At 33.7% G+C, this 26,089-nt stretch overlaps 1 protein-coding gene across 1 annotated transcript; it reads right to left on the reverse strand.

The window, feature by feature from the left end:
* Nucleotides 1–156: 156 nt before the first annotated feature.
* On the reverse strand, nucleotides 157–24,107 carry LOC113495964. Its single transcript, XM_026874973.1, has 6 exons — nucleotides 23,351–24,107; nucleotides 4,354–4,533; nucleotides 3,743–3,864; nucleotides 3,224–3,464; nucleotides 2,542–2,804; nucleotides 157–2,314 (listed from the first exon to the last, which is right to left on the reverse strand). The coding sequence occupies exons 1-6, from the start codon at nucleotides 23,493–23,495 to the stop codon at nucleotides 266–268; spliced, it is 3,000 nt and encodes a 999-aa protein (XP_026730774.1). The 5' UTR covers nucleotides 23,496–24,107; the 3' UTR covers nucleotides 157–265.
* Nucleotides 24,108–26,089: the final 1,982 nt, after the last annotated feature.

Raw genomic sequence — 26,089 nt, forward strand, 5'->3', positions numbered from 1 at the left:
AATCAAAACTGAAATGATAGTGCTATTGTGTAATTGAGTGTCTATAAGAAACAAAGATCAAAATTGAAAAAATATGAGCTTTATCTTTCGGCATAGCAGAAGAATCAAACTTGAATAAAAATCTAAAAAAATATTAGGAAAAATAAAACGACTTCAAAATATTGGACGGCTTATATTCATCATTTCCTTAAACCTAACCTTATCTAAATAAATTATCAATTAAAATATATTTTTAATCTAAATTTTACTAAATAAGGCACTTGGGTTACGTATTGTCTTTGTCTTTCAAGTTGTCTATAACTATATCAGTTAGACTTTGACGTCTGGAATCATTATCTTCTAAATTAGCGCTTTCTCTTCGCATTCGAGAGAATAACCTTGGTACGGGGCCCGTACTCGATCGCCCGGCGTCTGGTGGCGCGGGGGAATATCTTCTTATTCGAGGCTTAACTTCCTCCTCAGTAGCAGTTTCTGAGTAAGGAGGAGGAGGTTGCTGCAACATCGTCATACGATTTTCTCGTGCAGCAGTAGCTGTCGGTAGCTGTAGCTCTGCTCCAGCCACTACAGTAGCTAATGTAGGAGTAAACTGTGGAGCTGCGGCCCTAGCTGACACTCTCCTGCGTCTAGGCCCTGAATCCTCCACACGCCTTGGTCTATTCTCTTCAAGGCTGTCCCTACTTGGTGGAGTAGGTATTGAATAATCTGGTCTCAGTGAACCACGTCGTCTTGACGAATCACCCATGGGCTCAGTTATAAAATCCAATAGGCCCGGTGGATCGTTTGATGAACCAGCAGCAGTTTCTAATACTGCTAAGGCTCTGAGAAGATCAGCTACACTCGTATTTTCCAAAACTTCTACTTGTTCTGATTCAGGAAGGTTTGTTATGTTAACGTCAGGATCAAATAAGCTCGGACGACCATGTTTTGTCCTATTCCTATAACGCTCCAAATCACTCGAGAATTCAGACGGTTCTTCAAAAGATAAGTTGCGGCCTTGTCTTTTTTGTTTATTAAATTGTTTTATTGTAGCTTCTAAGTCACTCTCAGTTGGTGAACTACTCTTTCGAGCTGCTCCAAATGATGGAAACAAGCTCCCACGGCGTCTGGTAGTCGTCTCAACAAGTTCATCTGAACTTTCTGGCATGACATCGTCATCATTCTTTTTAGTTCTCCCAAATGACGGGAACAAACTCAAGCGTCCTTTTTTCGTTCGATTTTGGTATTTCTTAACTTCATCTTCGTCAACAGTGTCTTCATCATTGCTTGTAGTAGCCCCGAAATTGAATGAAGGGAATATGCTACGTCTTCCACGTTTGGTCCTCTCCCTGTACTGCTCTGCGTCTTCATCGGGGTCACTGAAGTCAAATGTCGGGAAAATACTGTGCCTCTTAGTTTTCTGTCGATATGCTCTCACAGCTGCAGCATCTTCGTCTTCAGAAAAATCGAATGTAGGGAATATACTGTGCCGACCTCTATTTGTCCTTTCAAGGTAATCGCTAGCTTCGTCGTTATTATGAAAATCAAATGTTGGGAATATACTATGCCTACCTTTCTTAGTCTTTTCTTTATAAGCGTCTACATAGCTGCGATCATCAGATCCAAACGAGGGGAATATACTTCCTCGTCTTTGCTTAGAGGCGTCTTTAACGTTTTCATTAACTGCTTGTGTACCGCCTTTCACTGAACTCTTTTGATCAGGTGAGCTTTCAGTCGAGCTTTGTTTTCTCAAGAAGAATCTTGTAATTATATTTTGTTGTAGTCCACTTTCCCCTGGCACCTTGGAAGGTAGTGATAGTTTGCCACTTCTTATATTGGCTTCTCGTCTAAACTTCTCTGCCGACTCACCATTAGTCCAGGTGTATTCATGATTATCCTGTGCGATATATTCTTTTTTATAATTTGGTACAGCTACACTAAGCGCTCTACTTCTTTTTGGATTATTTGGTATATAGTCTTTGCCAATACTAAACATCGGTGGCCTTTCGTTGGCTAAAATATCTTCGTCATCAAATAGATGAACGCCTTTATCGACTCGTTCTTTCTGCGCTTGTTCCAATCCTCCTAATACATTTACGACACGAGCTAACAATTCAGCTGGCTTCACGATAGCTGAAGCGGTAAATGTCTTTTCTTTATCAATTCCAAGTAGGTCAGTATCAGATTGAATTCGTAGCATGTCTTTTGCTGAAAGTTGAATGTTTTCGGAGTTCGCTCGCTTCCTCTTGTAAATTGGCCCTCTTGGTTCCACATCGTAGGTGAAGATTGGACAACTGACACTTCGATATAACGGTGGCGCCGCTTCCACGTAAACGGGCTAGAAATAAGAATTAAAATAATTATTTTAAACGTTCACCAGATTGCTTAAATTTTAGTTTTAATTTTAACTAAAAGAAGAAACTTGCTATCGTAATGTAGTATCTAATCTAGTTATTCCTTATTTAGCCGCAATAAAAACTCAGACAGATACGAAACAATTAAAATTAGCTCGATAAACACAAGGGTATTAAAATTAATTATATAAGTCAACAATAAAAATCTCACCTTTATTTTTATCAGGTTTGCTTCATTTATAATTTTCCTCAAAGCTGATAGGTCTTTGGTAAATCCTTGCAAGATTTTGTTCTGCGTATTCTTGAACTGACACGCGAACTTCTGTTCGATTTTGTGTATTCTTTCTGATCTCATGCCGCTGGTGATGAAGCCAAGTAACATGACGATGTAGCCGAGACCAAAGGTGATCCAGATGATAAGAAAAATTTGGTAAGTGCAGAAGTAGCCGTACTTGAAACCGTTGTTGACAGTTCCTGGAAAACGAAAGTAACGTTGTTTTCATAACAAAGTTTTATTTGAAGTGGACGAGATTCCCTAGGCAAGTGGCTCTTCTACAGTAATCGTCACCACTAGGCGAAGTCACGTGAGTGGTCGATAAGAATTGACGTTAGGTATGCTTTTGAGCGATTTATCGTTAATAATAATATCGTTGCATATTAGAAATATTAGGTGCCTACGGGGTTTATGTCGGGGTATACAGACGTGAGGGTGATTATTTTAAGTTCGATATGTTTAGGTACAGATTGATATTGGATAATGTTTCATTTTCCTATAATGCAAATCTTATTAAATATAAGTACCATCCAAAATCCACTTTAAATTTATCATCATTTCGTAACATGTTATTTAGATATGATCTATCTGATATTAATATCAATTCGAAAATTCTCACCTGCTACCAAATCACCAAAACCAATTGTAGTGAGGGTGACAAAGGCATAGTAGATGGCAGCGACGTAATCCCATCCTTCGAAGACTACGAAGATGCAGGCAGGCAAGAATATGAAGAAGAGGAAGCCAGGAACCAGGTAGAGGAAGATCTGCCCCAACATGCCGAGGTTGGTGAAGTAGTACCCCAGGTTGTGGGCTCTTTTCTCATTTCTCTTCTTGTATTTGCGATACACTGAAATCAGCTGGAAATGAAAATATAATTTGTTAATTATAATAAGACACTGTATGTATTAAATTTCAAATACGTGGACTAAGTACTAAACACATGATTATAGACTCAGAACGAATGATCAGAAATACTTAGTCAGTAATAGATATTTTAAGTAAAAGGAGTTATGCCATTAATAGACTACAACATTGATGGGTAATTCTCCAAAACGTTTGCTTAGTTATTACTAGCTCTAATAACAGTTTAGATAAGTAATATAAATTAAAATTACTCTACCAATACTATTATTACCTGCATGCCAAAATATTCACCGAGGTTAGCGAGCAGGATACCGTTGATGGGTATACCGAACAGACCGTAGAAAATCATGAGTATTCTCCCCAAATGAGTAGTTGGCGCCAAATTACCATAACCTGAAAGCATGAAAAATGATCCGTAAGTATTTAATACAAAATAAAATGTGCACCTAAAATCATATGTAGATCAAAATATCTTGATTTTAAAGGAATAATTTTGCGTAAAACTAGAAGCTGTATTGCAGAAAAACACTGAGCCAAAAGTTTCCTAAAGAGTTATGAGTGTTTCACAATCTTTCAAATCACAAGGCACCTAGACTAAGAACAAGCATATAGATCACACAAATATCTCCCACGTGGGAAGCGAACCCGTGACAAGTCATGCATGCATGGTGGGTTTGGTGACCACTCGGTTATCCCAACTTTTGTCACTGTCTAGTAGGATGTAAAGACATTTGAAAACGTCACTTAACTCGTTCTTGTAGACCACAAATATCTTTACTGATTTATTTTGCATACAATTAACTAAAGTAAATTCATGATATTTTGCTTCAATAAGAGTTGCTTTAGCAAATAAAGTGAATCCGATAACTTAACCAAACTTACCAATGGTACTGACGACGGTGTAGGAAAAGAAGAATGAATGATAGAAGTCCCATTTGAAAGGAGGCTCTGCGTCCTGCGTCGTGTAGTTGAACATGGACTTGCCGCAATAGTCTGACAGCTTCCGAAGAATTGTGTCCTGTTTCTCCGGATCATCGGGAATGTAGTTCTCGTAAAGTAAATCTGAAATTAAATAGTTTAATCTATTAATAACAGGATCAAAAACCATTAGAGGTTTTATTGTATAGGTTACAAAATTAAATAAGATTATGCAAGAGGTCCAGGTAACGTGATGGTGGGTTTTAAAAGTAAAGATATCAGGAGGGTTTTTTTTAACAATCATGAATATAAGAGTTGTTCTAAGAATCACACATCAAAATAACACCAAGGAATTCCTTGAATTATCATCTTTAAAATTATGTGACATCGACCCTAATCATCCTAACTCAAAGATCATGACGCCAAACCCAGTAAATGCATACGACAGTTTATCACGACGATCATAACTGAATTTATCACAAATCGTGATCGTGAAATAGTTAAATTTCCTGCTATGTATTACAAAAGACTGTTAACAACACACAATGTTTCCAAATATCGTGATATCCCAATAAAGGTAGAAACAAAGTGACAGAATACCAAAACCATTTAGCGTATCTTCCTTGAGCCAATAATGGTGGCAAAAGAAAATATAGGGCACTAATTAAGTTTTTACAGAACAATTTTACGCGCGAATCAACACAAATTAGACGGTTTTTCTACTAATTGTTGGGTCCACGTACTTTTATGGTTAAAAAAGCCGAACCCTGCAGAAAAAGTTCCTAATTGATTCCGTATGAATGGGAGAAAGAGAACTAAGTAATTGAACCGGATAGTCGAGTGCTGGTGAAGCGCGAAGAAATGGTAAATTGTTACTCAGTTACGGTCTACAGTCTACACACAGGTTCCCAATTACCTAATTGCTTCAATTGAATGTTTCTACGTAAAAAAACTACGCCTACATTGTAAATTCAGACAAGATTTAGATTACAATATTGTAGATGTTGTTTGTCGACGAAAAATATAAAAAGCTTCCTTTTTTGAGGAGGGTGTGATGAATTGCCGCGCAAAGACTAAATGCTGGAGATGTTGCGTTGGTGGTATGGCCAGTAAGAGACCAAATGATTTCCTGACCAAAAAAGGAATTAAGGAATATCAGAGGGACGCGGAATCCGAATGAGTTCTTTTTTGTATACATGTAAAAATTTGAATAGTAAACTAAGGTGCCTACCACTAGTAGTAATGATGTAAAAAAGGGCGAGTAGAGTCAGACTCAGATACTCCCATTATTGAACCCAACATCAATAGTCTGATTATTCTGAATACCGTAGCACGGAAACCATTTGTGGTTTGATACAGTGGCTTCCATTCATCAATTTTATAATGCGTTTGTAAAGAAGGCGCGTCTCAATTGTCATGCTATTATCATTAAACGAACATAAAACTTATTTACGATACAGGACTTGATTGAATAGGACTATTGTAGTTTGAAGGTCGGAGTCACTGCCAAGACCGGAGCAAAGGACGAACGATTGGTTTTTAATGCACGTGGTTTTAATAAGAAACGAGATAATTAATTACGTTTATTGCAAAACAATGTAAGGGAATTAGCATATGCATTAATAATGCAGTTATTAATCACCAATTACGCGAGGCTGATTTGTCGTAACGAAATTTACTCTTTCAACAGAAATTTGAATTCATAGCTTTAAACAGCGGAGACGAATTGTTAGTGGAGAATCTCTTATTTTAAGCTTTTAATTATCAGCTTAACCGACAACGAAACTTAATCATAAATATGTGAGACTCGCACCGATTAACACCAGAACGACAATGGTCACGAATCAGTGTAACTATCTTGTTATGGTTTTTGCTAGTCGGACTCGAAATACTGAGCGTTCCGTAGAAATTAAAGAAAAACAAAATAATTTGAATGAATAATAAATTTGTGGGTAGCCACCGTCAAATTTTTAACCTCAGATCTTAAATTTTAATATTCATAGTTATAGCGACCACTGAAATAAATCATCTGCAAAATAAAAACTGACTAGCTATCACGGTTAATGTACGCCTTTGGAAATCGAAAAACACCCGATCCTGATCTTTTCTTTACGAAAGTGGTGACTCCCGAAATGTCTGAAGGAAAATATCTACAGTTTAGAGATGAAAGGTAATACTTAGGAGATAATTCTATCTTCTTCCTAAAAGCTAAGAACTTTCCCCGACTTACAATGTTTCAAACACTTGTTAGAGTACAATATTATCTGTTTTTCTATCCACGAACTCCCATTGACTGGATAAAAAAACGTCACCAGAACCCATTCAACTTTGATAGCAAATATCAGTAAACAGTATAAGGAATGTATTTTAATACTATAAACAAATGTAGATAAATTAACTGTTTAAAACTTAAATAATTTATGTTGTAATTATTATTTATAAGATTTTGATTGACAATGTCGTTGAGTAGGGTTGTCAAATAGATGCAATGAGTTGGCAACTGCAACAGTTACAAATCAAATGCACTGAATCTAGTAAGTTAATAAGTTTTGTCTTTTAACGGCTTGGATAGCGTAATGGTAACGGTAGGTAGGTAAGGTACTTTGTAGGTATAACGTGTCACGGCTTCGTTTCACGAACGCTTGTTCTAAATTTGGTTGTGTTGTGCAAGTGATTTGAGTTTTGTGGAACCCCAACACAAGAATTAGAAGCATCGGTTCGGAGCTGGTTTTATTTTAAGAGCATATTTAAGATCTGAAAATTCTGTTAAGAAGTTTAAATTGTTTGCCTATGCCGCTCTAGTTAAATAAGACGTTTACCTCGGTTAGCTGAAAAAGTGCCGTATGACCATAATATTAAGGTGAGAGATGCCGCTCTTCGCCATGAATAGACGTTTACGTTACCACAAATACACATACAAGTGATGGTAATCTCTAACTTAATAAGACGTCGAATTTTCTTTACCATCAGACAACCCTAATAATAAACAAGGACAATCAATGCTTATATACTATTGATAACAAGATAAGAGAATCGATTAAAAGGTAATGAGGCTGACACAGAAATCAACTAGTTCTACATGGTAATCATGTGCTGGATCAAAAGGTAGGTCTACATTGGCGATAGTTTTAACATCTAGTTAGATAATCCTTGATTTCTGATTTCGTCTATCAACAACATTACCCGTTCCCCTACGGTGTTTGGGTCGGCTTCCAGTCTCACCGGACGCAGCTAAGAACTATTGTTTTACAAGAAACAACTGCCTATCTGACCTACTTAACCCGACCTGGATAGGACGATACCTCCTAGTAAGACTTTCTGGCTTTTAATTACCCGAAACGACTGTTAAAATGTATAAACAACATTCTGTAACCAGAATTTAAGACATTTTACGGCAAATATATATGGTCACCCATCCATGGTGTTGGAGTTGAGTGAAATATCTAAGCGTGTTGGGTTATAATACACGGGCGTATATTACACAAAAAAAAATATAAAGATTTTTTTTTATAATTAAACAGCGGTTTGCTTAAAAAATAATGATTAATTAATAAATTAAAAGAGGGATACATATTTTGCCGTCATTCATCGATATCTTAAAAATGTAATTGTAACCAGTCATGTAAAACTCCCTTACATAATAGGGAAAACGTTTTAATTATCACATCAGCCATGAATTAACGTGTTAAACGTCCTATCGATAATAGTAATATATTAAAACTATTTGCACGTATGTGACAGACGCACAAATTGTAAGATCGTGAACGTCTCCTCAACAACTTCCATTGTGACGTTATCTGGTTGAAACGACCCTTTGTAGGCCTGTTTGCTCAGTTAAAAGGTTTATTTAACCTTTGTTCAGGTGGTCAGGGACTAGATTTATGTTGTTGAAAGAAAATAGAGATCAAAATATTGTGAAGGTCCATTTTTAATTCGCCAAATAACTTTCGTAATTAAGTTTTCTGTATCCAAAAAAAAATATTTTTTAGTAGGAATCATGTTATGTATATTCGACACTTCATAATTAGGTTTGATTAAGAAGTTACCTAAATGTACCTACCTATCGTTTTTATTTAATCACTAGCTGTTGCCCGCGACTTCGTCCACGTGGTTAGAATTTCCCCCGTTTTTTCCACATTTTCCATTGTATCTTCGCTCCTAATAGTCGCAGCGTGATGTTATATAGCCTATAGCCTTCCTCGATAAATGGTCTATTCAACACCAAAATATTTTTTCAATTCGAACCAGTAGTTCCTGAGATTAGCGCGTTCAAACAAACAAACAAACTCTTCAGCTTTATATATTAGTATAGATAGGATTAAAAAATTCCTGATATCATAAAAGCTGTTTAAAAATGTTATAATAAAAGCGACAATACGAATATGAGGATGTGCAAAAAAATTTGCCACACGGAATCAACCGCCAATTTTGTTTGCTTTCCTCAAATGACGCCAAAGCATTATAAAGCGAGGATGACGGTCTACAAGCCTAATTAACGGCTAATTTTCAGATCACGACACTGACTGCTGCGGCCTTCGAATGTTTACGTACACGATGTCACATGAACATATTAAAGGTATTAGATACATTAGAGACATCAATGGTTTGTTGGGAAATGCAGTGTCGTCGAGAACTAAAAAACGGAAAATTGATTGAGAGATTTTTTTTCGAAACGATAGATGGTTTTTTTTCGGCGATTTGAATAGGATCTTAATCTCAAACAAAGCTAGTGGTAAAACTAGCAATGGCATATAGTAGTGAAGTGAAATGAAAGACAGTAAAGTTTTAAATTAACATAGAATGTCTGTTAGCAAGTATACATTATAATTTTCTTTTTTCCCTTCATTATCTATGGATGTAGAATCTATACGCGTATAGGTACAGTATGCATGACCACAGACATATTTCTGTATAGGTAGGTAGAATTACACTTATAAGCATTTTTTTTATAATGACCTAAAGACAAACCACTTCTCTCCTGTATTTAATAACCACTTAAGTCCATGGGTAAAGTACAATATATCCCTTAATTGATGATTAGTATTCTTTACATGTCCATAGGCTTTTGGACATACTATAACATCAAATTTTGGTGCTCCACTTTTGTACCTACTTCTTTTTACCTCTACGTTATTTCATCTAGATTGGTCATCGTGTTTATCTGTTCCACCATCTCACGTTACACGACCGGAATAATAATATATGATTCACTATTTGTTCGCTTTCCTTAACATCATCGGACTTTTAGACCCGAAACTGAGTACCAGGTTGAAGTGCTCAATACACTTTACAATAGTTATTACGAATTGCACATATATCAAACCGCAAAGAGGATAAACATGACTGATTTGAGGTAAATGATAAATAATGTTATCATGAAGTTAAGAATTCCCTGGTAACTTGTAAACGTAACTTATAACTTTCGTGAGGATGATTCATGCTTATAATGCAACGCAATGGTTTACTCTTGTCTAGTTATCGGGATTGCCTACAAATTCCGACCTTACCTGGAATCTGGCCAGGCAACCCCACCGCCACCGTCAGCTCATGGAAACGGGCTAAAGGACTCTGAATGCGTCCGAAATCGGAAAATCCCGATTACTACACGTTAGTAAGCCGTTGCTTTTTGAAGTTCTAGTATTTGTAGACTTAAACAGAACTATTCTTTTCACAGTTCCATGCCTCCATGGGACAAACATTTCAAAATACGTTATCTTCATGTCACCTACTTGACCTGATCAAACATTTTCCTTACAGCCTAACGAGTAACGAGCTTCCTTCACCTATGACTTTCCAGAACATAACAGAATATTTGGAGTAATACATCAACTAAATGCTTAAGGAAAGACGTCATTACCATACATCATCAGAGATTCTGGTGCCGACGTTATAAGGACGCATTGACCGGCCTCCATGTTATCCTCATTCCGGAGACGATGGAAGAATCCTAATGTGAATGTAAACGGTTGGTACTGATTTATGATTCGGATTTAGGAAATTATCGTAGGAACTTCTTGGTCCTTCTTGGCAAGGTTTTGGTCGCGATTCTTCAAGGTTGTTCTTTGTTGAGTTTTTAATGGACGAATTTGGAACATTTATGATTTCTATAGTAGTATTCTATATTTTGCTGCTTCTACTCAATATTGGCAGAACGTACTGTACAAAAAAGGAGTTGAATAAATGAAAATATTCTATAATATAGGATAATGTGATCACTTACTGCAAACTAACTTGGTGTTTTTGTGTTATGTGCAATATATTCGTTAATCGTTATGTTCTAAATTTCAAATACAATTCAGGTTTTAAAAAGGTTGACGCCCGCTAACGTCTGGGTAAAATCCGGTAAAAGATTTCTTGCCTCAGGCACAAAAGATCTCATCCTTGGATTTGAATAATCCGGTTTCAAGTAAACGACTACCTAACTTTGGAATCCATTTTGTCGTTGCCAGTTTTATAGACGGATTCTTATATTTGGAAAAAATCTAAATTATTTTTTAACATATATTATGTGGGTCACTAACATAATTATAATATTCACTATATTTATATACTTCATAGTTATATACAGAAAAACTGGATAGAATAAATCAGCATTCAGACTCAAATAAAATGTAGCCACGACCAAATAAGGCAGCTTTGAAGCTAGGTTATAGGTAAAGAAAAACTTGACCCTACATTTTTTTACAACAGAGCCATTACTGAAATTTGAACTTTAAGCTGCGGAACATAAAGTTCGAAAAGCCTTGGTAGATGATGATGCATGCAGTTGGCTGAATATGGTGGAGCAAGTAAAAAAACAAGCACATACAAAATGTGTCACGTGTCTTAGTTGGAATTGAATGAATTGGCCAAAGCTTGTTTATAATCTAAATATGTTTTGAAACTAATACACAATGATTTTCAAATGGCAGCAGTATATTTTTAAATTGCACTATGACATCTTCTTTTTCATATTATATCGTTTCACACCTCCCGTCTCATCTCCAAGAATTATCAATAAATTGTTCAAAATTAAAACAACTAATGTTTTAATTCGTCGACTCGACCCACGTTTATTTTTGCGTAGAAGTTTAAACTTTATTAGCTACTAATCTAAACTTATTTTGTCATTTATATAATATATGTACCGTAGTTTGTTCATTACGTAACATTATGAACGAATTTTATCACTAGATTTGACTCTGCACCGAGTTTGATGATCGAACTATTTTTTTTTGCACGACTCTAGTCTCAATCTTTTGGACTCTTTCTCGAGAGACCGATCTTGAGTCAAGGGAGATCAAAAACGGCATTTATGCGATTAGAAATCGTAACTATTTTAAGAAAAAACAGCTCCGCCTATATTAGCAACCATCGCAAAACACTTTTAAACCAAGTTTACCTACCACTCATAAATAAATCCTCTTTCCAACATTTCCATGTCCATCACTAAGCTACAAGCTGACATATTATTATCTCATCATCACTTTTAGTCATCAGGCATCACCAAATCGTTCATACCAATCTAATGAAGACAAGAATGAATCACTGTCACACTTCGGTATTACAAATGTACTAATTACTGTTCGTTTTCCCGTCACGCGCCTATTACCTATGCAATTATAGGAACAATTACTTGAGTCGGTTCAATTGAAACAGGTTTGTATACATGTTTTTATTCGAATATAAAATTGATTGATTGAACCTTTTCCTTTAATGATGTTCTGGAAGAATTTTGGCCACGGCGGCTAGTGTTAAAGGCACCAGCCAGTTGCGCGGGACATATTATAGTGAACAAACGTATGTGCCGTTATACCAGCGGTTATGCTCTCTGTTCCCTTACTCTCATAGCTCAAGTGAGCGGAGATATCAAGCGTAGGACTTGCAGTCTACGTGCCTTCCAAAATACGGAAGCTGGGATATTTTTTAAAACTCTGTGCACTTTTAAAAAGACACGCAGCGACGTGTCTTGGGATAGTCGAATTCGAGACTTTTGATTTAGCTCTTGTTGTCCGCTAGGCTATCACAGCTTCGAGATCTAGCTTTATTAAAGCTAACTCGTAGAACTTCACTACTGAAGGAGCAGTTGTGAAGGAGATATGTCACTCTATTAGTGTATTATATTAGTGTAACGCCTCGTCTTGATTCCGTAACAGGAAAAGTCTTACTTTGGGAGGTTGTTATAGGTTCACAGAACTAGTTATGAACAGGATTATGAATGTGAATATGTTTATAACATAATAGATATTATTTAAATGCAAAGGTTAGGTACTGGGGTTTGATGTATTTTAGCCGCCCAGATTTTACCAATTTTGACAAATCTTTGATAAAAATCTTTACGGCATGCTATTGAAATTCAATTTAATAGTAAGTGATGACTGAGGAACAAGACATTTCACACCATTTATAATAACTAAAATACAAAAACAAAAAAGTAGGTGAAACGTTCTGAAAAGCCAACTTTAAAAACTACATTTTGACGCAATAAATTAGATATCGATGAAACTCAGTTTTAAATACCAAATCTAATAATATCTAACAGAAATAAACGATAAACAATTGTTTTTAATAACATTTACTTAAAAAGAACTTATAACGTAGTTCTAACCTACTTACATCACGTTTTGAAAAGAATTCTACTAATCCTTATATAACTAAAACGTAATATGCTACACAACAATGGCACGTATATTTTAACAAATTACTGGTAGTCGCATTGCCTTATTAAGACGTCATACACTTCAGTATTTTAGTGTCTAGTAAAGAATAAGGTCTGACGCAGAATTGAATTAAATAGCGCAAAACATAGAAACTTTTTGTATTACTACATCTCAATCCTTCTCCATCGTATTGCTTTCATATAATTCCAAGTTCCTGTGACGACCATAAGAACCGAAAAATAATTTTCATGGTACTTATTTGTAAATAAACTTATTGTAGAATAGAGCAAATCTTTTATTTTAACAGAGGGAGACAGGAAAGGAAACTCAGCAAAGCTAGCAATTTTTTTTAAAGTGTCCCGAAGTGCTTGGAAATGCGCTAAGAAATTTAATAGTTGTGCACAAATATTCAACTCACATGGTTGATCACCTGTCTGGGTGTCATCGAGACACTCAGACTCAGGGTGTTGTAGTTTCCTTAATTTGGAATTTGTTTATGTAATCAATTTAAACCAATTCACACCAGTTTCTAAATAATGAACGCAAGAAAAACGTCTCAGTTTTACACAAAATTAACAAACAAAAGAGCTTACTTACGATTATAACAGAATTAAATAAACAAATAGACTATTAGACATAACGATCCATGGAAAAACAGCGCTTAATTCCTGGACGTTACGGAATATTTTCGTTAAAACAAAAGTCGTTTTAAGTGATCGATTTACTTGAAGAATGTTTACACGTCACCGGTTCTGTGACAAAACTAATTATTGACAATTTATTAAATGGTGATAATAATTATGGTGATTACACGACCATTAAGCGTCGACCATTTACACACGTGACTTTGTTTTAAAATTTAAAACAATGTCACGTGATATTGTCTTGGTACTCTAGTGTGGTCGACTGGACGAAGGTTCTTTAAAAAAATGTATGTAATTTGTATACATGGTCAAAACTAGATCCCTAAATATAATATATCCCTAAATATATTTTTAGTGCATGAATACTGATAATCATTTTTTCTGGGTGGGAATCGAACTCAGTACTTCCGACACAGCAGTCAGAACCTCTAGGCACAAGACCAAAGTGCTAGTTAAAGTGCACTTTATTAAAATATCTTCCATAGCCAACCTGATACTACAGACACCGCTAAACATAATTATGCATGTAACTAACATTAAAATGATCATTAAATCACAATTATTTTAGCACACAATAATATAACCGTGTCTCTAAACAAACGAAACTGATAGCTATTAATAATATGCAAATGATCCTATTATTATTGTTTTATTTTATTGATTGTCTCTATAACTAATACAACTCATAAATCATTACAGGATACTATTATATTAAAGAGAAGTATGGATTGTATGTATGTAGCAGATCTTTGGAATAACTGTTTGGAATTATATAAAACTAGTTGTTGCCCGCGACTCCGTCTGCGCGGACTTCAGTTTACAGCGTTCGGTGGTCCCCGTTTCTATGGAAATACATCCCCTTAGTGATCCTATAGCAGCTTTTACACATCTTTTCAATTTTATCTCGGGAACTATTTCAAAAATCGGGATAAAAGGTACCCTATGTTTTTTTCCATGTGAAATTCCAATGGCTATATGCATGCTAAATTTCATCCAAATCCATTCAGCCGTTGTTGCGTGATTGTGTAACAAACATCCAAACATTGACACTTTCACATACATAATAACAGTAAGGATTGTAGTAAGCAACATCCAGTCTATGGAAAAAGGTTTAGGCTAAATAGTAATAATCTAGGCTAGTATCACGGGTACTATGTCTTGAAAAGCATGCGTGTGGCCTGAATGTTTGTGACACCCTATTTTGGCAATTTTTTCCTTTAACAGATTAGAAATGATTAAAAACTTATCTATATAAACGTCTTAAGTCTCGGTGTATTTGTGCATGTGACTTGAATGTTTGTACAACTCCCGTGACACAAGGATTAAATAAAATAATGCAAGACGGGTTTAATAAAAAAATCACCTGACTTTGACTCACATGCTCTTACCATATTTATCTCAACTTGGTATGCTTTATGATAGGATGATCCTTATATGATAGGTAGGTTATCATTTAAACATTAACAAATAAATTATTTTAATCAAAATAAATTAACTGCGTATGTTTTTATTTATTTAAACAGCGCTTGAATTTGTATAACGTGTATTCCAATCGTTGACTTTGAATTGTGATACGTTTTTTTATTTTTCAAAAGATTAAGGCCTCTTTATTTGACGAGTATAAAATAATCTATACTAATATATAAAGCTGAAGAGTTTGTTTGTTTGTTTGAACGCGCTAATCTCAGGAACTACTGGTCCAAATTGAAAAATTATTTTGTGTTGAATAGACTATTCATCGAGGAAGGCTTTAGGCTATAAACCATTACGCTGCAACTAATAGGAGCGAAGATACAATGGAAAATGTGAAAAAAAACAGGGCATGTATAAATCATAACTTATAATCTTTCACACGGGGACGAAGTCGCGGGCAACAGCTAGTATATAATAATTGAACTTAAGGGTCAAGTAAATGACAAATCTTAAAACGAATGAGAAAACATTCAAAATTCTAAAACGTATACCTGTTTTAATAAGACACCAAACAATCAAAGAAACCACTTTCCGTTAAGCTCAAACTATTAAATGGTAGCATAACAATAAGTATGTATTACCTTAATGCATGCTATGAGTAGTGTAATAGTAACACCACAATATAATTAATAGAAGTGTTTACTCAAAACGGTAATTGGTTACGTCATTTTATATTTTATATAGGTAGTCGTTTGAAACTAGTATATTTCTTAGTCATTGCGATAAATTCTTAATAAGTTATTAATGTACATAGTTTTTTAGGAAATAGCTAGCGCCTTATCGTAAGGGCCGTCCACTACATCCTTAAGTTACTATATTGTAGGTTTTTCAAAAAGAGATCTTATTTAAGCCGCCTAATGCGCTTTCAGACTTCCACAACTGTAAGAATGTGTAAGTGAACTTTGATTCTTTACAGTCAAGATCTCACCTACGAAACTAAGAGGAAATTTGCAGCTGACATTTTTTTAAGAGATCGAATAATCAAACTTTTTTTTTTATATTTTCCTAAGGGTCTAACGTTATTTTAAGTATACACTTCATTTCATTAAGAAGTGACCAGCCCCAAAAATAAAGCAGCGATACATAAAGACTTATCCAATCCTTAAAAACCCGTTTAATACAAAACACGAAATAAAACTACTAACATCCTAAAAATAAGAACGCAATTCGAATAGTTTCTAAGAGAGCGATTAACAGGATATCTCGCAAAACATTGGGTCAGAGTAATTTCTAATTAACTTACGATTTCCGCAACGATAAATAAAAAGCGGCGCAAGTTTATAATAACACTCACGTGAGTATTATAAGTGGATAAACTACATTATTCCCACGGTGCCGCGTCTACTGTTCACGTTATTTTTGCTCTGTTTTTTTCCCAGATATTCCTTGAAAGTGAATGAATCTTAAAACAACGCTTCTTAAGATAAATTGTTCGTTGATACATGTGCTTTTTCCATTTAAATATATTTTTTTTTATTTAAATAAAAGTAATAAATTATGTTATATTGTTTGATGAAATTCATTGAATTAATATTGGATGATTATAAGCTACACAACTAGGATTATTTGACTGTTTATGTAGTTGTTAAATACTAGGATTTAATGACCACTCTATTGGCGTAATTAGTCCTATCTTAATTGGTTGCCATAGCAACGTCACTCTTCATAACACTATCTGATGTATTGAAAAAACACTAAAGTAGCTAAAAGTCGCAATTAAATGTCATGCCATCTCGGTGGAAGTGGCGGAAAACTACCGAACCATATGGATGTATACTTACACACGAATTTATTTACCTAATACCTAGTCCTTTGTTAATACGGGTGTATAATTTAATTTCTATAAAATTATAATTCCACCTGACCACTTTCACACAACGGCATCGAGTCTAAGTAAAGCTTGTATATGTTAACAACTTATTTACATTCTTAAGTTATGAAATTATTAATTTTACCCAGACACAGAAGAAACGATCATGCTTATCACATAAATATGTCTTGTGTTGGAACCGAACCCGAGATATAATATTTGGTTAAGTGATTAGGGTAAATAACCACTAAACCAACACACTTGTCAAAATTAAGCTCTTTGGATCACCATGATCTATCTACCAGGGCCCCGAATCTGCTATTTTACAATGGCGGATGAATGAATGGCAATTGGATTGAATTTGAAATTATTCCTATTCTCTTAAGCGTTTTGCAAATACAATAATTGGAAGTTAATTGTATTGACCTTAAGTGTACCGTCCCTTACTGAATTTACAATTATTGTGTAGCAAAATGCTTAAGAAAATACGAAAGTTGTCATTTTGAGCCAAATTTCATTAATTCATCGGCCGTTGTAAATAGCAGAATTGGGGCCCAGATTTGTAGCTGTTGAAACTACGAGTAGGAGCTTTTCTCTAACAACAATCTTAGTCTAAGAGATCGCGGTAAACCTAGTTGAAAATACTATTAGATATACATACATAGTCATATTTATTAATGTTATTAATTTAGCACACCGTAGCAATTAGAAAACAGAAACGGATAAGTGACGGTTATCTCCTTATTATTTAGAGTTCAGTAATCTGGGGTAATGGCGTACTGGTTCATTTCTTTCAATCATGTTTTATTAAATGTAACAGTTATTTATAAATCGATTGATAATTTGTGGATACAGTTTGTTTATGATTAATCTACAAGTTTTATTAAGGTGGTTTAGTATTTGTTTCGTTCACATTATTTCTGTAGCTAAGGCAAAAACGTGGCAGAATATCGTGATACAAGACACAGATTTTTTTTTACCATCATAAAATTATAACTAAGTATTAAACAATCATTTTAAACAATAAAAGTCACGACTTCTTTAAAGAGTTTTAAAAATTCACAAATATTTGCTAAAAATGTGCGAAACAGGTTTAAAAATTATTGCTGCAATATGATAAAACAGTGTTTTTGTTTACTTACACATTTCAACAGACATTAGTAGACTAATTATACATTTTTTATTGGGCTTCTGCTTTGTCTGTTTGACAAAAAAGCGAGAAACATCCAACAAAAAAAAAACTACAATATAATGGCATTCTTGTAATGACGAATATCAAATGGTAGAGAATGAATTTAGACGTGACGTTTAAGAAAGTTGTAAACGGTAACTTTACAAACAAATTGCATCTACGAAAGTTGCGTGTAGGATTCAATGGGAAACACACGTATTATGAATTGGAGGAATATCACAATGTTACTGTTAAAAAATATAGTCTTTTTTTGCTTATGTCAATGAAACAAACGATCGATTTATCCTCCCTGAAAACATCTGTACCCTAAATTTCATAACAAGTGTAGGAACCGTTTTCGGATTCACATTGTACTGGCTGTTGCCCGCGACTTCGTCCGCGTGGTTAGAAGATATAAGTTATGATTTATATCTACCCTGTTTTTTCCACATTTTCCATTGTATCTTCGCTCCTATTAGTAGCCTGATGGTTTATAAACCAGGCCTAAAACCTTCCTCGATGAATGATCTATTGAACACATAAATATTTTTTTGATTTGAACCAGTAGTTCCTGAGATTGGCGCGTTCAAACAAACAAACTTTTAAGCTTTATATATTACAAACAAACAATCAAACAAACTCTTCAGCTTTATATATTAGTATAGATTAGTATAGAGTACAGATTAAAAATACAACTAGAAGAGAGATAGAGATTTAGGCTTCGAGAAGACTACTAAAAGAAAAGTCATCATCAAAGCTCGTTTAAAGATTTCAGATGTCGCAAAGTTCTTTCACATCTTAAATAGCCCCATTATTGCTAAGAAAAAAGACGAGAATCACTATGAGTAAATAACACATACTTGGAAAGAAGAGGCTTATCATAAGTAAACTACAAACTTATTATAATAATTTATTATTACAGGAGAATTACGCATATTATAATAAAAATAAATATCTAAGCAAAGATTTATGACAAATATTATCATGTACATTACTAATTAAATACTCATGAATTAATACTATTATACAAATCGTATGACGTTTAAAGATTATACGTCAATTATTTTATTATCTGTTTAATCTGCATTTGTATTTATTTATTAATTACATTTTATAACTTGTGATTAAACCGGTTTTAGCTGTTATATGCCTGTTTATTGTAAATTGAAAACTTTACCTCATAATGTATTTTATTACTTATTATAACTTGTATCATTTGACTAATCGACGTATAGTTTCTTTTTAATTTGCCTGTGAGTTTTAGGAGTTATTTCCCACTAATTAAAATTATATGCATAAAGATTAAATAGAACATAAAAAAATACATAACCGTACTACGTTTAAAATATCACTATAGCTTTAGTTTACTCATTCAAGGAAGGTAACGTTTGTAAGTTTCTTATCTCAGTAACTACTGAACTGGTTTTTGAAATTCTTTTACCAAAAGCAAGCTATATTTGAGAGTATCTTTGCCTACATACCTTAAGAATACTGTCGATTTATACGGGCACGGGTCTACTAGTCCCTACTATTATATTATAAATGCGAAAGTAACTCTGTCTGTCTGTTACGCTTTCACGTCTAAACCAACGAACTGATTTTAATGAGATTTGGTACAGAGATAGAGTTGACCTTGAGAAAGAAAATAGGAAAGTTTTTATCCCTGACTTTTGAAGAGTTCTCTTGGAAACGCGATATAAAATGAATACGCGAAAATATAAAGTTAATAGTAACAGTAAAAAATATTTTCGAACTGTTTTATAGATTCCTAGAGTTAAACAGATAACCCACGTGAGTTAAATTACAAAGCTTGTATTAATTGTTGTTTTATTCTTTCACGTAAATATTTCATGAAAGTGCTAAATCTAGTAATCAATTGTAAGAACTACGTAATGTTTTCAAACAGTAACATAAATAAACAAATCAGTTGTTCTTCTTCTTAAACTAGAGATTTTCTTACTAAAAAATATATCCTATTTTTGGAACTTGAAGTCTTGAGCCTATTTAAGATAAATGAAATTATTAAAGCCTCTTTCAAAAGTTTTTGAAAATCTTAGGAGGACATAAATATACCGAATACAAAATATCTCATAGATTCAGTTGATTAATTCAAGGAAAATAACTATTACATACTTCAAGTCGTTTAGATTCGTCAGATTTAAAATTACATTTTTATTTAAAGAGTAAAAAGGAAATACCCGACCTTCTAGTTATAACCAATGATTTTTCATACGAATAACTAGACAGACAATGAACATTAAAAATAAACTCACAAGGAAAGATAACCACGAAGGTCTTATTCTCATTTCTATATCGATTAGCAAGTGAAGTGCACGTTGCAATTCAATAGATTCACATCAGGCAATTGTCTCGAGTTTTTTTTTATCGATTTGCTCGGTAAACAATGGAATGACACGTAAACTATTATGTAGAGACGCGATCGGAGAGGCGGAGATAGGTTTGTTGAGAGGAAAAGGTATCTTGATACGATCGAACGTATTTTGTAGTATAGTTATGAGTAATAATGAGTATGCCTATTGCCTACCATAATTTAAAATGAGGATGTTTATTCCTTTTTTTTAAACTACTCTAAACTAATGGATTTTAATCCTTGTGTCGCGAGGGTTTTCGCACAGACAACTGACTTGTGCGGATAGGGATGTGAGATGGTGCAGAGCGACCTCTTTTTTTTACTATTTTTTTGATCTATCAGTTTTTGGTCCATATAAAATATGTGAAATATTGTTTTGGTAATTATTTTACCGAAAGAGGTAAAAAGGGTTGCTGGCTCGGATTGGATTCGGTAGGTGGAGGACCGGGTGTGGTGACACAACAACTTGGAGGAGGCCTATAGCCAGCACCCCGATAGGCTGAATTAATTGATTGAATTTTTACATTATGATATAAGGAGTTGTGTCGATTTGATTGCTTTATTTTTTTATTAAAACGACTCCCGCGGGAAGTATTTGAATTCTCGTGTCGCGGGGGTTTCTCTAACATTGTGAATTCCATTTACTATAATTTGACTTATTTTCAAACAAATATTAAGTAATATTGTACCTTTTCCTTACGTAATTTACATAAGACAAAAAAGGCAACATAGTATGACTGTTTTACTATTGTTTGTATTCAATAAGACGTATTTGTCTAAAGGCGATCTGAACAAAAATAAAGAATTGTTACCGATTAGTTACAATAAGGAACTATTATGTATATACGTTACTAGTGCATTAGAACTGAAAAAATCAAATGTAATAGAGTGACATTTGACAACGCGAGGATTAATGTAACTTAGGTATATTAAAAGGGATTTTTAAAAATCTTTAACATCAATCAATAATGAACAATTTTGAGTATGTTTTTTTTGATAATTCACGTGACCTTGACCTGTCATCTCTATTAATTGAAAGAGTTTTTTCTACTGACTTTAACGAGTGTTGAAATGTTCATAAATAATGTCGTATTTTTTTCAAAGGTTCATTGTAATATATAATATACTACTGCGCACTGGGCCCCAATTAAATATTACAAATTTCCAATCACTATACTGGCAAAATGCTTAAGAGAAACAGGAACAGTTTCAAATTTAATCCAATTTCCATTCGTTTATCGGCCATTGTAAATAGCAGAATTGGGGCCTTGTAATTTTGCTGTGACGTAGAATGACTAGCTTAACTTAGAAAGCAGGAAATATTATAAATCCTGTGATACGAATATTGTATTACATCCGTCATCAGGGCTTTCCAAAACTTCAATTTTGAATGTTGTCCGCGTAATATCATATCTACATATGTAATGACACCTACGACACAGAAATAGTAGGAAAGGACAACGTTAAATATTTAATTAAACAAAAAGGGTAGATATCAAGCTTTTTTCTTTTTTTGACATTTATGTTATATTAAAATTATTTGTTCTATATCAGTCAGTAATATTTGTAATACGTTATAGGTGCGACGTGAGTTCAGTGGTCGAATATATATTTTTTTAGTCTCATAGTTGTTATAGGTTTATTTTTAGTTATGTGTAGCATTATAGGTCCTAGACTAATTGACAGATTATGATGCTGTTTTAAGTTTTAGTTCTTTGAAAGGTGTAGTGATAAAAATTGTTTGTAATTAAAAATAATAAATTTGTTTTGAGTTATTGACAGGTAGGTTTTTTGAAGTGATTTTACTGAAGACTTATTATTTATTTTATATATAAATTATCATTTATAGATGTGTTTGTTTTAATAATTATGCTATTTACTTGCTTGGTAATCTGTTATATATCTTAAAATAACATGTTTTTCACAGCAAAATAATGTAGTTATTACCGGTCAAATATTGATTTCAAATATGAACAATGGAAACAATGGTATACCTTTAATCCTTATAACCTATAAATAATTATAATCAATCAGTTCACAGGACAAAAACACAAACATCATTAACAACATGCATTAGAAAACAATGACCATTTTAAAACTGATTTGAAACCGTTGAAGATATTATTAACCTAGTAATTGATGTATTTAGTCCGCATAGATACAAACAAATTAATTTCCATCGTGTTTTTGCTGAGGTTTTCTCGATAATACACGAGATAACGAATGGTACAATTTTCTAAATGAATCAGAGTTTCATTTAAACACAAATCCATTTGAACAAAAAAATACTGAAATTTCGTTAAATTTCTACTGTTTATATTCAGCCAGTATGTTTCCGTAGTGTATACACAATTGTAGTTTTTATAAAAAGCAAAAAAAATGTGTTGCGTTCTAAATTCAAAGTTATTTTATTTAATATGGCGTCATATTTCAATTTGTTATGTTATGTTATAAAAATCCGTATTTAAAGAGTTATTTAATTAGATTGCGCTAATGTACTATAAAATATTTATAATTTTTAATGCACCATTGAGATAGCACAGTTTACAAGTGCTTTTCTTCATTGTAAACATTATGAAGTGCTCTAAGTATACTGAAAAGAGATTTTATTCATTTATCTGATAATATTATCGGTAGCCAGTCGTCATTTCAAGGCGTGAACTATTTATTTTATTATTTCTAATACAATAAAAATAATGGTATTTCTGAATCTAAATCTGTCGAAATAAAATAAGTATACATATACTGCACGTATGCGGAATCTAACAGCTAACATGGAAAGAGATAAAAAAAATGGCAAATAAAAGTGCGATACAACCTTTTTTGCAAATAAACCGTTTTAAAATAACTTACTTTGTATCTCAAGCCTTTCTAGTTTTTCTTCAGCCCTTTGCTGGACTTCCAATGGACTTTCTATGTGATAAAATATGCTTGCACCCACCAATAAATACATCAAATGTAATGCAAGCATGCAAGTCAATTGCTTTTTGGACATCATCTTGACTAGTTTCTTCTGTTCCCACTTTTATCACTAAAAACACCTTTTAACACAGTCTTAAAAATTATTTAAAAAATAATATCGTCACAGACAATCACAAACTTTTCATAATCCATATTGTTCCTTGGAGCGGGAAAATGAAATGTAGTTTCAAAAATCTTAAGCACTTTGTTGCGTTCCTGCAGTTTGGGGTTAAACTAAAGTTTAGTGGGCACACACTCTTCTTTTTGTAGCACATGTTAATAACGTCTTCATTGATGATGATTACACTGGCACTTCATTTTCGTTCGATTGCGGTTGTTGAGCTTGAGACGACACCTCGAGTTCGGGCCACGTTCGGCTCGAGTCGTCGATACGATGGAATGATTTTCCCGGCGCGGGCGCTAGCGAATCGTGCGCCGTTTACTGTCACGTCCTTTTTTTATACAAGCAAGCAGGCAAGCTCTAAATATTTGTGTGACAACGACACGAATTAACTCGTCGTAAAGGATAATAACTAAGGTTATTGCCGACATGTTATATTGTCTGACGTAGTGATAACGCTAACACATTTTCACGAAGATTTCGTTTATAGCCTAGGATTAAAGTGGATTCTGCGTTTGATAATGTGAGAGCATTACGCGTTACATCATGGCTGATAGCGATCCAGTCTCTTGACGTATGTTAGGGACGTTTAATTAGGCTTGCGGCTGTTTACGATAGACGAAAAGGCTGTGATAATTTGAAAACTGTAAATACACAAAAATGATAAGCTTATGAATAAATAATTATAATAACGTGAATTAGTCATTGATGAACACTCCTATCTATTCATTACTACCTAATTTGTGTCATTTTCTAAGTAACCATCAGACGGGAATTAAATAATATTCCTTTAAAAATATAGTGTTATATGTATAATACAAATTATTTTATCTTTTGTTTAATAAATCACATGCAACCTTCTTTCTTTGTAATTAATAAGAAAAAAAAACATCCTTAGTAAGTGTAATTCTAGATAGCATAAATAAATTCATTAAGGCTCATTTACACTTGGATAGAAATATCGTGCATGATGCAAATCATTGGGAAGAAACTGCTCTGGTAACAAAAATGGTCTTAGTATTTTTACTTAGCTCTTTTTTTAGGTAAGGTTACATCGCCAGGAATGTTTACCTATTTACACGATATTATTTTCTCACCTAGTATTAGACTAGTCTAAGTGACCCTTTAGGTTTAGAATCAATGGAAGTTCCACTCATAAAGAATGAGTTAGGGTTGGGTGAGTCATTGTATAAAATGCTTTTATTCGAACGTTGCCTAATATTTGATGACGTCATCAATGTTTGCCCGCCCTGTCCTACGTTAAAGTCCACTCCATGGAAATTACTGCAATATCAATGATGTCAAACATTCGTGAATTATATTTCCCGGCATTGTCGAATGTTATTTACGCAGAAAGTAATGGTCCAGTCATAAATATTTCTTCCTCTTGCATAAATAACAATTATTATTTTACTAATTTTTGCTTGAATGTCGCGGTAAAAACTAGTTTATATCTTTCTGAAAGTTCATACTTTTCTCATACGCATTTTACAACAGTCAAAAGAACTAACATTGCCTATAATTTTATGATTTTGCGTCATCATCATCATCATCATCAGCCTATCGCAGTCCACTGCTGGACATAGGCCTCTCCATGATTTTGCGTAGATTGATAAAAATATGGGTAAGCAAAAAGGAAAAAGAGTGCTATCAGACTCAAAATGAAACGGTTATGGTAATATAAGACCGGTTGCCCGACTTTAAAGGCCAATTTTTTATTCGTTTTTTTTCCCCCACGAGTTCAAAAATCTAATATAATATTATGTTTAGATACCAATTCGATTTCTCGTTTAGTAGGATATGACTCAAATCGAATTGATTTAAGGTCAAGATATAAACCTGCAGGAGGTTACAAGGTTACAACTCAATTCATAATAAGACTAGGGCTCTAAAAAAATCCCCTTTATTTCCCCTTGTAGGTACCTAAGCACGGAACGAAAACCTTTAGGATTACTAATTATTTGCTTTTTGACGCATTAATATATAAAGATAAAGACAAAAATGACAATTATATAAATTATGTAACAATTTCTAGATAGGAAGATGGTGAAAATGACTTCTTTGCCGAACTAAATAATATATTTTTTCTTCGCCTTTTTGTTCAACCTAATCAGTTTTCTGCTTCATAAGCTTTCCCCGACGTCATAGCAACATGTCTTAGTAAGTAATTCCGTTATGTTTTGATTTTCCTCATGACTCGGATGACGTCATTATTTTAGTTCCTTTTACCTGAAGGCGTGTTTAGATTAAAACTCCTTAGTATTGTTCTTAAACAGGATGTATTTTATTTTTCTGAAATCTTGTGCTTTTAGCTCGTTGTTTACGCTTGTTTGTGTGTTAGGTCAATATTTATTTAGCCTGTAGCTTTGCACACCACAGACCAAATCTCCACCACATTTCCCCTTCTTGCCGAACCTCTAAGCATTGCTTAAATAACGTAATATACATATATAACCCCTGAATGTTATTCAAGAGCTTATAGCCATTCTATATTCTGGTTGCAAGAAAAA

This window comes from Trichoplusia ni, chromosome 7, assembly GCF_003590095.1.
Source record: "Trichoplusia ni isolate ovarian cell line Hi5 chromosome 7, tn1, whole genome shotgun sequence".
In the NCBI taxonomy this organism is placed as follows: domain Eukaryota; kingdom Metazoa; phylum Arthropoda; class Insecta; order Lepidoptera; family Noctuidae; genus Trichoplusia; species Trichoplusia ni.